This window comes from Vulpes lagopus, chromosome 6 (assembly GCF_018345385.1).
Source record: "Vulpes lagopus strain Blue_001 chromosome 6, ASM1834538v1, whole genome shotgun sequence".
NCBI classification, from domain to species: Eukaryota; Metazoa; Chordata; class Mammalia; order Carnivora; family Canidae; genus Vulpes; species Vulpes lagopus.
Window position 1 is genome coordinate 57,950,926 of NC_054829.1, and position 15,152 is coordinate 57,966,077.

The 15,152-nt window shown below is 32.9% G+C and overlaps 1 protein-coding gene across 9 annotated transcripts in view; it reads right to left on the reverse strand.

Annotated features, from left to right (window-relative positions):
• The window catches only part of MIPOL1 (mirror-image polydactyly 1), a 320,655-nt gene that overhangs the window by 218,686 nt on the left and 86,817 nt on the right, over nucleotides 1-15,152 (reverse strand). For all 9 annotated transcript variants that reach the window (XM_041760079.1, XM_041760083.1, XM_041760075.1 and 6 more), the window contains one exon: nucleotides 4,080-4,209. In XM_041760079.1, the coding sequence (XP_041616013.1) occupies nucleotides 4,080-4,209 (130 nt within the window). The remainder of the gene's footprint in view (nucleotides 1-4,079; nucleotides 4,210-15,152) is intronic.

Below are 15,152 nucleotides of genomic sequence, written 5' to 3' on the forward strand. Positions count from 1 at the left end.
ATGAGATCCTAGATGGGATCTTGGAACATAAAAGGACATGAGAAAAATTAGTGAAATCTAATTAGTATGGGGTTTAGTTAATAATAATGTATCAATGTTGCTTTCTCTCCTGTAATGTACGTACCATAATAATGTAAGCTGTTAACAAAAAGGAAAACTGGAAGATGGCTATATGGAAACTCCTTGAACTATCTTTGCAAGTTTTCTGTAATCTAAAAGTATTCTAAAATAAGTTTATTGGGAAAAAAAAAGGAAGTCTAAGTAAAGACAGTGGAGTGAAATCTGAAACACAGAAATTTGCCATATGAACAGAAGATAAAAAATTAGTCAAATAGTGAAGGAAACAGGACATCACATAGTAATTTTTAGAAGTAGGGTAGAGAAATGATTTTGGCTGGGTTCACTTAACGTTTCCTTTTACCCATAAAAACAGGTATGGAGAAAAGACAATGAGCTCACTAACCTGAGAATTTTTCACTAATACAGCACAGCTTGGAAATAACCTGAGAGACTAATTAGTTGCATAGATAGCCCAGAGAAAAGTAAAATCCTTCCCAAACAGAAGAAGCCTGTATTACTGAAGAATCTTTACAAAGGAAGCATGAAGCATCAGGCAGGGCCATTTTCCACTACACTGGTGGAACAAATAAAAGCCCAAAAGTAATACTCCATGGAATCTGGATGTACATAAGAATAGGCAGAGTAAGCCCGCGATGCACTGCAAGACACCAAACAAAATCCCTAAGGTAGAGCACAGAACCTCTGAAAGAAGGGGTATACAGGCCAGGTAGATCTTCCCAACCTCTATCACCTCTACCCCACTGCCAAGGGGACTATATGGGAAAGGTGGCCAAAAGCAATCCCTTGGGACACCTGAGCTCAGCGGTTAAGCGTCTGCCTTCAGCTCAGGGCATGATCCCAGGATCCAGGATCGAGTCCCACATTGGGCTCCCTGCAAAGAGCCTGCTTCTCCCTCTGCCTATGTCTCTGCCTCTCTCTGTCTCTCATGAATAAATAAATAAAATCTTGAAAAACAGAAAAAGAAAAAAACTTTTCTTGCCAGTGGTTGGTATTTTAAAAGATAATAAGAACATGAATTTAATAAAAGAAAGTTCAAAGAGAAGATGCCAAAACAAAAAAATGATTGAAAAGGGAAGTTGAAAACTTAAGGGAACATGCTGAGAACCATAAACCAACAAATGAATACATAAAAATTTAATAAATGAACTAGAAAAAATAGGGACAGGAATAGTAACAATTGGAATTACTAATATAAAGAAAAGGCTTGAGATTATCACAATGAATGCAGAGAAAAAAAGAGGGATTCAAATTATTATTGAACAGGTAATACATAAAGACAAAGTGCCCCAACATAAGAATAAGAGTTTCTAACAAACAGAATACAAAATTCACAAATCTAAAATTTCCATGAACTAAAAGAAGAATCAAATAGTCCTTAGAGAGGCAGGTGTGAGTCACTGCCTTTGGTGTGAGTTCCAAATATGTTATTAAAGGAGAATCAACACAAATATCATGGTTAAGTTCTACTTCAAGAACAAAGAATCCTTCAGGTATCTAGGCAGAAAAAGCCCAAAAACCAAAAAACAAAGCAAGTCACATATAAGTTAAAGGGGAAAAAAAAAACCCTGTGACCTGACTTCTTTTGAGTCAAACTCAATGTCAAAAAATAGAGTAACATTATTAAAATATTTAGAATAAAAAATACTTAACTCAATAATTTTATTCATAACCAATTTAAGAATAACACAAAGCCAGTCTGATGCATGCTAAATCTCAGAATAAAGTATCTATCTTTTAGCCCTTCCTCAAAAGTGAAATTCGGTTACCCAGGGATTTCCCAAAATAAGAAATCAGGTGTAAAAATGTAATGTATGATAAAAATTACAATAATGATTATTCAATCCTTTAAATATAAAATCAAAATTAAACGGTGTGGCGCTTTGTCTACAGAATCTAATATAACTTTTACAAAGATTTTAAAACTAGAATTTATAAAGGAAAAAAGGAATTTAAAACTTATTTCATAGCTGAAAGTCAAATGGTACTATTTAATTGAAACACTGCATGTTCCAAAAAACTGAAAAGAATTGATGATCCAACATCTTAATGTTTTTCAGTCTCTTTTCTTACATTTTGAAGGATCTTTGGGTTATTAATATATTATAAGAAAACTTTGCATGAAGATATATATCAATATATCTTATTTTAAGAAAACTTTGCATGAAGTTCAAAAATTTTTTTAGTTTCATTTCAATTGATTACTTCTCCCACATTCAAGTAACACAAAGCACTAGCTACGAGCCAGGAACTTTTCAATATTAAATCATTTAGTCCTCATAACAGCTTACACAAAATAGGTATTATTTATCCATTTTGTATACAAAAAAAACTCAGTACCAGAGACTCTGAGTAGTTTGTCTACGGCCATACAGCTAGGAAGCAACAGAGCGAAGATTCAAATACAAATGTCTGGATCTGGATCTTGTGCTGTTAACCTCTACATTATATTGCCTCTCAAATAAAACAACATGTAGAGATTTTTATCAAATTAATTCTATGAATATATCCATTTAACCACCAATCATCCATTCTTGTAGATAACAGTATTTAACTATGTAAGCAAAGGAAATGTTTGAAATAATGTTTCTCTATTGATAAAGATAGTTATCTGGGAGTAAGCACTGGGGAATTCAGGTAAATTTTTTTGGTTTCTTTATTTCTATTATTCCATGAAGTTTAATGCCTTATAATGAATGAGTCTCTATCAGCCATCAAAAAAAAAAAAAAAAGCCATTAATCTAAACAAAAAAACAAATCACATTACCTAATCACAACTTGAACACTGTCATGTTAATTATTTAATGACTTTTTGTCTCCCTAATGAACAATGTTTTAATTAGTACTTTACTGTAATCCCTCATGGAGCCTAGTACAATGTTGGGCAGAGCAAACACTCAATAAGTATATTGATGGATCATCATAAAATATTACATTACTGCATTGTTCCTATCTTACAGGTATATTTCTAGATGCTCTAGAGCCTTTACCAAAATCTGACTCCTTAGACAAGCATCATTTACAATATCAGGGAGCTTGAAGAAAAACAGAATCTTAAGCTCCACTCCATCATCAATGAATGAGAATGAGCATTTTAACAAGATTTCCCAAGTGATTGAAGGCACATTAAAATTGGATAATTCTAGAGCATTGTTTATCTAAAGCATGGTCCATTATTTACTAAATCAGAATCACCTGGGTTGCCTGTTAAAAACGTAGATTCTCAGGCTCTACTCTATTTCAAGTGTCATTAAGGTTTATAATACATCTAATAAAAGAGTAGAGAATAATCAAAATGAGTATATTAAGCAGAGAACAGTGAAAGAACCCACATACTTTAAATAAACTAAGAAAGCAGTAATAAGAGAGGGAAGAAAAGAGGCATCATAAAGGAAGGTAGAGTAAGGATATCAACAATAGGTTATGAAGTAAAGAAAGTAACTATACAGACAATTCTGTGTATTCCCTCACCTTTTTTTGTGACTATTATCCCTGACATGCAAACCACTACAGCATGTCAAAAGTTTTATTTATTTATTTATTTATTTATTTATTTATTTATTTATTTAATTCATTCATTCATTCATTCATTCATGAGAGACACACAGAGAGAGGCAGAGACATAGGCAGAGAGAAAAGCAGACTCCATGCAGGGAATCTGATGTGGGACTCCATCCCGGGACTTGATTGATTGATTGATTCATTCATTCATTCATTCATAAGAAACACAGAGAGGCAGAGAGAAGTAGACTCCATGCAGGGAGCCTAATGTGGGACTTGATCCCGGGACTCCCGGGATCACACCCTGGGTGGAAGGCAGATACTCAACCGCTGAACCACCCAGGCATCCTGCATGTCAAAAGTTTTAGAAAGACTGTGGAATATAGAATTCACTGGTGTACCAGATAAGAGTCAGTAATTTTTCTTAATATGTAACCACCACATAAAGATGCACTTTATAAATGCTCGAAAGTAACATATAGTTTTAAACATATACATACACTTTTAGAGACATTTCCATATGCTTGGCTCGTGCAATTGCTTCATCTCTCTCCTCATTGGCTAATCGCAGTCGAGACATAATAGCATCATCACGTTCCTTCTGCGCAAAATATACTTCTTCAATCAGAGCTACCAAAATATATAACCCATAATTAGAGAAATTTCAAAATGCATACTTTAAACAAAAATAAAAGGCAAATACAATTTTATTATTTTACTAAATTAAATTAGTATTAATCACTTGAAAAAACATTACTTTTAAAAGCTACTGCAAAACTGAGATACCTTTATTTTAAAAGATTTTATTTATTTATTCATGAGAGACAGAGAGAGAGAAGGCAGAGACATAGGCAGAGGGGAAGCAGGCTCCCCGCGGGGAGCCCAATGCAGGACTCAATCCCGACCCTAGGATCACGCCCTGAGCCAAAAGCAGATGCTCAACCACTGAGCCACCCAGGCATCCCCAAGATACATTTCATACCCACAAAAACATAAATTAAAAGGTCAAATAATAACAGATTCTGTGAGCTTGTGAAATAAAGGAAACTCTCACATATACTGAAGATAGGTGTATATATTTCTACAGCCTTCTGAAGAGCAATTTGACAATATTCATTACAGTTAAGATGTGCCTATACCTGGCAAATCTCCTTGGTATGCAGCCTAGGGAAATCCTTGCACATGTATACAGGGAAACACGTATAAACACGCAGCAATTCGTAATAGCAAAAACTTAGAAATAACCCAAATGTCCAATAACAGGACAAGGATAAATAAATTACTAAACATTCAAAATGGAATACAACATTTAAAATGAATTAGCAATGGACAAATGGACACACTTCAAAAATTAAATTATGTTGGGGCACCTGGGTGGCTCAGTGGTTGAGCATCTGTCGTGATCCTGGAGTCCTGGAATTGAGTCCCATATCAGGTTCCCTGCAAGGAGTGTGCTTCTCCCTGTGCCTATGTCTCTGCCTCTCTATCTCTCATGAATAAACAAAAAATCTTTAAAAAATTAAATTATGGCTAAAATTGCAAGGTGCAAGGCAAGACAACTCTACCTATTATTTACGGACAATTAGTAAAAATATTAAAACAAGCATGGAAATGATAATCATCAAGTGAGGATAGTGGTTATCTCAGTAGCATAGTGGAAAAAAAGGAAAGAAAATGGGATCAAGGAAAAGCAAACCGGGGCAGAGCTGTGCACTACGCATCTCCAGGGGGTGTCGTTTATACACCTCATTAATACAAATGGCATCATCTAGATTTGTGCAGCACTATATAGGAAGCTTTGATGTTATCTGAAATTGTCATTCCTCAAGCACAATTTCTACCTAAAATTTTACATAACTATTAAAACATTACTGCAATGTTAGACAAAAAGGGGCTCAAAGACCTAGATCACTGAATCCAATTTTATTTATACAGTCAAATCACAAAATAAAGTTAGGAAAGATGTTTGAAATGTTCTTTTAGTTCACAATACATTTGGTTTTTGTTAACATCTGTCATAGATTAATGCATAGCTAATTAAGAGTTATTGCTGTATTATATAAATTATAAGTGGTAGAAAAGAAAAAAAATCCTGAGAATAAATCAACTATATCTTTTCCAGTATAGAGTATAGAATGGAACATGTTTTGGCAAAGGCAAAATCAAAATCACTTCCAAGAAGGTAAGCCCAAGGAAAGAGAAATATGTTTCATTCATTTCTTCACTCATTCATTAGTTTATTCTTTCATCAAATATTTATCAAATTCCTGTGGCAGTTATCCATCCAATTTTAAGGAATATGACTACAGTGTCTCAAAAGTTTTTATCATCCTAGAGATGTATACAGTCAATTACAGAGAGACAGACAGTAGAGAGAAAGCAAGCCCAAAATTAAATACGAAGTAATACAAAGACCCTACTGGTATTAGAGGAACAGCAGCAAGGTTGTCTGGAGCATAGTGAGAGAGATTGAGAGCTCTGGGAGATCACATCGGGCCTTGTGATTCATGGCAAGGATTTAGATATCATCTATGATGGTAGCCAATGGAATGTTCTGAGGAAGGAAATGACAGCATCACATTTATGTGGTGGAAGTCTGAAAAGAAATTCTGGTTTCTAGGTGAGAAAGAGTCTGCAAGTGGGCACGCGTGGAAGCAGAGACCAGTTAGGAGACTAACAGTCTAAACAAGAATTCATCATCAATAACCCATACAAATGGCCCATTCCCTGAAAGTTAAGCTACCTAGAAGTAAATATATATGTAATCCAAGAGTTTAGGTATTACAATAAAGGATTTCTTGTGCTCAGGGAACACTACATTGAATTTCAGCACTACACTTGGGGGCTGTTTGAAACAGTGAAATCATCAATAAAACGCACAAAATGAAGTAAATCTGATGCTAAATAAGCTGCAAAAAGAACACTTATTTACAGTATAAGAGCTGAGACAAGAAGGAAGAGTATAGACTTGAATGGGATTAGATTTTTCTTTTCTTAATTTATTTTAGTAATTTTTAATAGTTTTTAAAGGTAAGACAACCTTTCATTCCACAAGAAGGATACTCATAACATAAACATAAAGAACCGAAGACTATAAACATTCTGGAAGAAAACTGTGAATTTAGGTAGGCAAAGCTTTCTTGGGGTTATCCCTGGATAGCTCAGCAGTTTAGCGCCTGCCCTTAGAGTGTGGTCCTGGAGTCCCGGGATCCACTCCCACATCAGGCTCCCTGCGTGGAGCCTGCTTCTCTCTGCCTTGTCTCTGCCTCTCTCTCTCTCTCTCTCTCTCTCTCTCTCTCTCTCTCTCTCTCTCCCCGTGTGTCTCTCATGAATAAATAAATAAAATCTTTAAAAAAGCTATCTTAATTATAGTACCAAAACATAACCCATTTTTAAAAACTGATAAATTGGATGTCAATCTAATTCAATTAATAATCTCTACTCTTCAAAAGATGTGGGTAACAAAATTAAAAGATAAGCCACAGATGGAAGGAGAGTAATTGCAAAGCATATATCTGATAAAAAGACTTGCATCCAGACATAATTTTTAAAACTCTCAAAGCTCAAAAAAAAAAAAAACTCTCAAAGCTCAATAATAATAAAACAAACAAAAAAACAATTAAAAATGGGCCAAAAACTGGACACTTTATCAGAGCAGACATAAGCACAAGAAAAGGTGCACAACATCTTTAGTCAACAGAGAAATGCAAATTAAAATTACAAGATAACTACCACATACCTATCACCAAGGCTAAAATGAAAGCATGATTAAAGATGCTGGGAAGAGGGGAAAGCAACTGGAACCCTCATTTACTGCCTCTGGGAATGCAGGATAGTGCAGTCACAGTTTGTCAGTTTCTTAAAATGTTAAACACACACTTACCATAAGACTCAGCTATTCTACTCACAGATCTTGATCCAAGACAAATTAAAGCATATGTCCATACAAAGACTTACACATAGATATTCATAGTGTCTTTATTTATAGGAGCCTCAAACTAGGAAACAAAAAATTCTATCAACAGATGAGTGGATAAGCTATACACAAATTGTGCTAGAACAACAGGATATCCACTTGCATAAAATCAAGTGCTTTCCAGTCAACAGTTAGATGAGGTTAATAAATTATTGTTATGAATGTAGCTTTTGGAAGAAACAGTACTTTCCAGTAGAATTTTCATATATTTTTAAAAGTAGTGTCATTAGTTCTATGTGGCTTTCTGTCGCTATACTGTTCTGCTACCATGAGTCAATTCATCATGCCATTTTGAAAGAAACTTCTGCCCATAATGGAGTTTAATTCCCCCTGATAAATGTATGCAATTTCTTTCCAGGAAGGATACTCATAACAGCTTAGGCAAAGCAACATAGTGTATTAGGAAGAATATAGGCTTTGATTCAGATTCAATGTGTCAGCATACTAGTTTGGCAACCTGTTTTTGTAGATTTTTAATTTATTTTAGTCTCAGTTCAGGTGCATAAAATGTATATAATATCACCTGTTAGAAAAAAACTGAGATAATATATGAAAGCCTGTTAGAAAAAAAAACTAATATATGAAAGCCTTTGCCAAATAAGTAGGTCTCAACAATACTGGTTCCATGCCACTACCACCATTACAAACCTTGATCCACAGACTCACAAAATATGGCTTCATTTTAGACATATTAAAAAGATGATTTTGATTAATTTGGGCTATTTATATACATGTATGTACATATATACATACATGTATATATTTTGTTGGCATTTAAAAATTACACATAGGAACTGAATGAAAAATTATTTAGGGGCAGCCCTGGTGGCGCAGCGGTTTGGCGCCGCCTGCAGCCTGGGGTGTGATCCTGGAGACGGGGGATCGAGTCCCACATTGGGCTCCCTGCATGGAGCCTGCTTCTCCCTCTCCCTCTGCCTGTGTCTCTGCCTCTCTCTCTGTGTGTCTATGAATAAATAAATAAAATCTTTAAAAAAATTATTTAGAACCCATTCTATATTGTATACTGTACACTATAATGACATACTAATTTGTACAATGTGATAATATTCTAAGATATTTTTAAAATTTTATATTATGAAACTTTTAATTTCACTCCTATGTTTATTGCAGCATTATCTACAAAAGCCAAGATGTGGAAGTAACCCAAGTGTCCACTGATAGATGAATGGGTAAAGAAGATGTCATATATATGGCCATAAAAAGAATGAAATCTGGCCATTTGTGGATGAACCTACAGGGTATTATGCTGAGTGAAATAAGTCAGAGAAAAACAAATACCATATGATTTCACTTGTATGTGGAATCTAAAAACAAAACAAAATTAGAAAAAACAAAAAACAGAAATGGTCCCATTAATACAGAGAATAAATTGGTGGCTGCCAAAGGGGAAGATCATGGGGAAATGGGCAAAATTGGTGAAGGGGAGTAGGTGATACAGGTTTCCAATTATGAAATGGGTAAGTCATAAGGATGAAAGGTACGGCATAAAGACTGTCATCAATGGTATTTAATAGCGTTGTATGGTGACAGATGGTAGCCATACTTGTGCTGAACACAGCATAACATGTAGAATTGTTGAACCACTATGTTGTACACCTGAAACTAATGTAAAGTGTCAGCTATTTTAAAACATTTCTAAAAAAACCTCAACCCCCTTCTAATTTGTAGGTCAGATAGGATAGACAAAATGATGCTACACAGTGATTTAAGTACAGGTAAACATGTGTCATGCCCTGAAATATTCGGACATATCAAAAGGTTAAAAACACTAATTACTAAACTTTAAATGCCAGTAGGCCTCCTATCAGTTCTATAAAGTGTGATGAGATGTTTATAAAGTGACATTTGATGTAAGTTGTGTTCTACTTTATATATAATAATACTTTAATGAAAGAGGTTAAGATAGCAATGTCAAAGGCTTTAATAGTAAGGATAGTTATCTCTATGTTTAAATGCTTTACACCAAGGGCTTATTTGGTCCTGTGTTATAATCAAGGGAAAACTTTCTTTTCCTTCCATAATGCTATCAACTCTAAAGATGTAAATAATGTGTATTTTAAAGGAGACTGCCTTCTGAGTATTCTAAGGTTAAATTTTAAAGTGCCATAAAACACACACACAAAATCTGATTACACATTTTATAAATGTTGAGAAGTATTTCCAAAATTAATTTTTAAACATCTATTAGGTTATATATGAATTTGATTATGAAAAACCTGATTCTTTCCAGAATTCAGTTCTTTTAAAGGATCAATATGCAACTCTCAAACATTTTTAGTAAAGAAAACTTAATTGTAAACACTGAGCTTTTCCAAGGTAGATGACTATTACAAAGTTCACTAGAAAATCAATATAGCATTTTAGTTGGAATTTGCTCATTAAACACCCACAGCTCTAATGCAAATTATGATGGAATGAATAAAGCAAATACGCATGCTTCTTTCTTTTTATTAAATGTAAAATCTACTGTTAATTGCATCTCGTATGTCATACAAACTTTTCTCCTTAACTATTAAATAGAAGCTTTAACAAAAGTCATTAGAGATTCTCTTTCTTTGACTTGAATAAATTTCAATATTTGTTCAGTAAAGGTTCACAGCAGTTAAATTACATTAACAAATATTATTAGCTACTATGTAAGCCAACCAAGTAAAATACTTATATTGTAGGTAAAACAAATCATTGGGTGTTTACAATAATATTTGGATATCTCCATTTTTAAACATGGTTATCAAATATCCTATAATTCTTAGGCAAATTCAAGGAAGATTCAGAGAGGATCACCCCCTCTCAACACCAAATACTCAAATTTGTTTAGTAAGCTAATTGTTTTCTAATATGGGCAAGAGTAAATATGAAGAAGCTGAACCATACTAAGTATGAGTTTATTGAGTCAAGACAGAGTACATATTTTCTTAGTAGAACCCAAGTCTATTGACAAACTCATATTCTACACTTCTCATACTACTTTTAAAATACAATACAAGTGAGGAAGTATATTGGAAAACATTCTAGTTTAAACACTGGATCATGATTCTCTAAATAACATAATTTGGAGGACATTTACCAAGAAAAAGAATCCATTTGTTAACATCCTCAAGGTAAGTTACATAAATAGAAAAGGCTGAACAAAAGAGAGAGAAAGAGATATCGTCAGGATTTGAAACATATAAAATAATCAGTGATTACAATTCATGTTCCAAAATTTTAAGCAACAAATATAGATAATGGTTTTATAAAAGATAGGTCTTTATTATATTTGAAAGAATTTCAAATTGTCTGGATATCTACAGCTTTACTTGTTAAATGGATTCCTTGCAAATGATAGTGTTTTATGAAACTACCACATATATATTCCAGAATCATAAATACTACATGACATCTTTTAATTTCCTTAGAAATTATAATTTCTCTCTTTGCATATGTCAGTTATTGGAAATTTAAACATAGATGGTAAACACCATCTACACCAATAGAAAATTAGCCAACCTACTCCAAGTAGTTTGACACTTCTATTGTTTCTTTTACAGACCATACTACTATATTAAGCTTTTCTAAAACTCTATTTGAATGTTCAGCATTTTATATGATTATCTTGTAAATAAACTTTTCTGATTAAAAGTAATACAGGCCAATAAAAATATGGGAGACAAATATTTTACATAGTCTTGTAACTTTCTGTGTAAGAAACAGAATATGTTCCTATATTCTTCAGTATTCTTTAAAAATATGAAACAGTTCATGGGATTTTATCATTTGGACATGCTGTATTTGATAGAACTAAGGTGCTCTCCTAGCATTAGATTTACACTGTTTCAATTATTCACTACATAAATAATACTGTAATGAACATCTCTGTATACAAATTTCTATGTATATATATATAGCTAATTACTGAAGAAAAGTCTTAGAAGTGTCATTACTGCATTAAATAATCAGCTTCTTAAGCTCTTAATAAATGCTTTCAAGTTTTCCTCTGTAAAGCTATTTCCTTTATACTTAACAACAGTAGAGCAATTGTTAAGGATTAATTAGAAAAGCATACAAATAGTAAGTTTTATAGCAAAACTATAAAATAATAACTTTTTTGGTAAAATCCTGAATTATTATATACATGTACTTAATACAGAAAAACTCAAGAGTATGTAAGAATACTTTCTAAGTACATGCTATTTACATTCAAACGTAATATATTGGAGATACTAGAGCTAAAATTGTTAATGTGAAAGACATAAGCTTATCCCAGAAGTATTAAAACCAGTATCAATTATTTTATGCACTTTTGAAATACAATTTTAAGATGTACCTAACTTACTTTTTGCATCGGATATCTACTTTAAACTTTAATTAAATACCAATATGAAAATTCAATAAAATATAACTGCTAGCTAAAGTTTTTCCAAGATCACTTCCTCTTCAGAATTAATTAAACATATGGAAAAAGTCTTAAGAATCATTTTCTGAAAATTTTTGTTATTCTAATTAGATGATATGCTGTCAGCTGCTTGACATCACACTAAATTTCATGGTATACCATACCTAATTAAATCTTTCAATTGTTGGCTTTTGTTATGTATAATGCTTTATTTAATCAATGTTTAGTTTGTTTTTTTCCAGAAAAATACAAACTTTCTAGGGAGAGAATTTACAAAATTGACCATACTCTACCCTCAAGCATTATTTCACTTGGCACTCATCATAATTAATACTGGTTCACACCCACAGGATTCTGCAGCTAAAGATAATAATATAATCAACATTCTACCCATCAATATTTCTGTTATATTTCACAATGTTGAATATTTTTGTTTTAATCTGAAACAACTGGTCATATTCTTAAAATCTTTTTTCCTTCCTAATTAAAAGATGATATGAATATAAATGTATCGATATAGATATATATATGCTCCATTATAATATTGTTAATGCATTGCAGTGTTTGATTAAAGGCTACCACACCTGAGATAATGCCCATTATATACACAGAAAAACAGTATTCTAACATGTATTATTTTTTTTTTTAAGATTTTTTAAATTTATTTATTCATAGAGACACACAGAGAGAGAGAGAGAGAGGCGCAGACACACACAGGCAGAGGGAGAAGCAGGCACCATGCAGAGAGCCTGACGTGGGACTCTATCCCAAGTCTCCATGATCACGCCCTGGGCGGCAGGCAGCGCTAAACTGCTGCACCACTGGGGCTGCCCACATGTATTATTTTTCAAAAGTAAATATTATATTATCTTCCTGTGATATATAAAACTCAGTCTTGTTCTTTTCTTATTTTTTTCAGATTTTATTTATTTATTTATTCATAAGAGACACACAGAGAGAGAGGCAGAGACAGAGGCAGAGGGAGAAGCAGGCTCCATGCAGGGAGCCCGACGTGGGATTTGATCCCGGGTCTCCAGGATCAGGCCCTGGGTCGAAGGCAGCGCTAAACAGCTGAGCTACCCAGGCTGCCCTCACTTTTGTTCTTAATCATTAGAAGGTCAATATCATCTGAGATATGGCATATAGTAATAAATACTTGTTTTGAAAAGAGAACAATGTAAATGTTTTCAATGACACAACACCTCTTATTTTTCAATGTTAATTGGTGTAGCATTTGTATTTGCTAAATGGTAGTTACACATCTATACTTTTAACATTTACATGTTAACCTAGAAAAACTTAAGTTGTAAGTTTCACAGATTCTATGTTGACCCATTGGGCAATCACAATTAAACTCCTCTCCTTCTTACCAAAAACAAATGAACATTCTCTGTATTAAGAAGAGCTTGACAATTTTTTAAAAATTTTCATAACATCAGCTAAATTTGGGGGAAGAGAAAAGAATCTATGTTTAAAGAGATAAGCTGTAAAAAGCAGATTAAATGCTTGCAGAATCCGTACAGCAAAATAAGAAAATTATGTGGCCACTGAATTATATATAAAATGCAACTAAGATAGATGGATGGATAGACAGAGAGAGAGAGAGAGAGAGATTTATAAACACAAGACTTAGGAACTAAGGAGTTCTTTTGGCTAAAACCCAATATTGGCCTTATTTCAGTTTAATTGGAAGAGGATCTCAAATTCATCTTCTCCATGAGATATAGGAACCTGGATTTCTCTTTGTACCAAAGGTTAATAAGAAATGTGTCTGCAAAAGTCAAACAGCATTAAATACCAAAAACTGATTATTATTCTACAGGAGTTGTTCTGTCATTCATAATCTCTCCATGCTCCAACCTTCCACAGCTAATCTTTAATGGATGACATGCAAGAAAGAAAAATAACATATAAAGCAGAGACTCAAAAGTGAGCATTTAAGAAATAGAAAAAATAAAGCTTTTAAAGAAAAATATATTAAGTATCACAAAATAACATAAAAAACTAAATATTCTTATGTGTGAAATTTAAACATCACCTGTATACTGTAAATGTCATACAGTCATAAAAATGAAGAGATATTACACTCTACATAATACCCACTGAGCCTATTTAGGAAAACTGAAAGGTTTAATTGAACAAGTTATTTTTAAACTTATAACTACATTACTGACCTAAGAATAAATTAATGGTTGCAACGGGCCATATAATACTGCCTATCACTGTCAAATTCAAGTAAAAGAAATTTTGAGGTGTTTGTGGTTTAATAATTTTATTTAGATGAAAAGAAATCGTAAAGAATAGAGTCAATGTTTCTGTTGTGCTTCTTTAAACTATCCCCTAAAAAAAAAAAAATAAAAAAAATAAAAAAAAAATAAACTATCCCCTAGTACTTAAAGGTCATGTATGTCAATAATTTCCAAATAATCTTATGCACATGTACAATTTAGTGAGTTAAAATACAGGAAAAATTCCTAAATAGCTGCAGTAAGATAAATTTTTCCCAATGTTAACACACAAGGAGGGCACCTCAGTGGCTCAGTTGTTGAGCATCTACCTTTGGCTCAGGTCGTGACCCTGGAGTCCTGGGATAGAGTCCCACATCAGGCTCCCCAAAGGAAGCCTGTTTCTTAGTCTGCCTATGTCTCTCCTCTCTCTGTGTTTCTCATGAATAAATAAATAAAATCTTTAAAAGAAATTAAGAAAAATTAAAAAAAAAAAACATAAAGAGAATGACCTGGTTATTTCAGCTTTTGCTAAGTAAGACCTACTTACTATATATTTTCCTTTATTTTCTTTTTTTGTTAAGATTAAATAATTTTCATATTTTCAAAATTTTTAAATAAGGTTAAGTCTTATACTCATGGGAAATTGAAAACTGTGAGGATAAATGAAATAAAAATATTTGATAATTTTTAAAAAAGAAATATGTATCAATCCTTTGAGCAACAAAACCATATATAAATAGTTATGGGATAGTTACTTATATTAGGCACACTTTGAATATATCCCTTATTAAATCAAGGAGTCTTGAGAAAACAAGATGATTACATCATCATCTTAACTATTGAGTGCCTTCTATGGGTTAAACACTTCATAAACATCATCTCACTTAAATGTCACAGCAACCTATAAAATAAATTTTAACCAAAGCTTTGTGAGGCTATCACTTACACATGGTAAGTGGTAAAAAGATTAGAA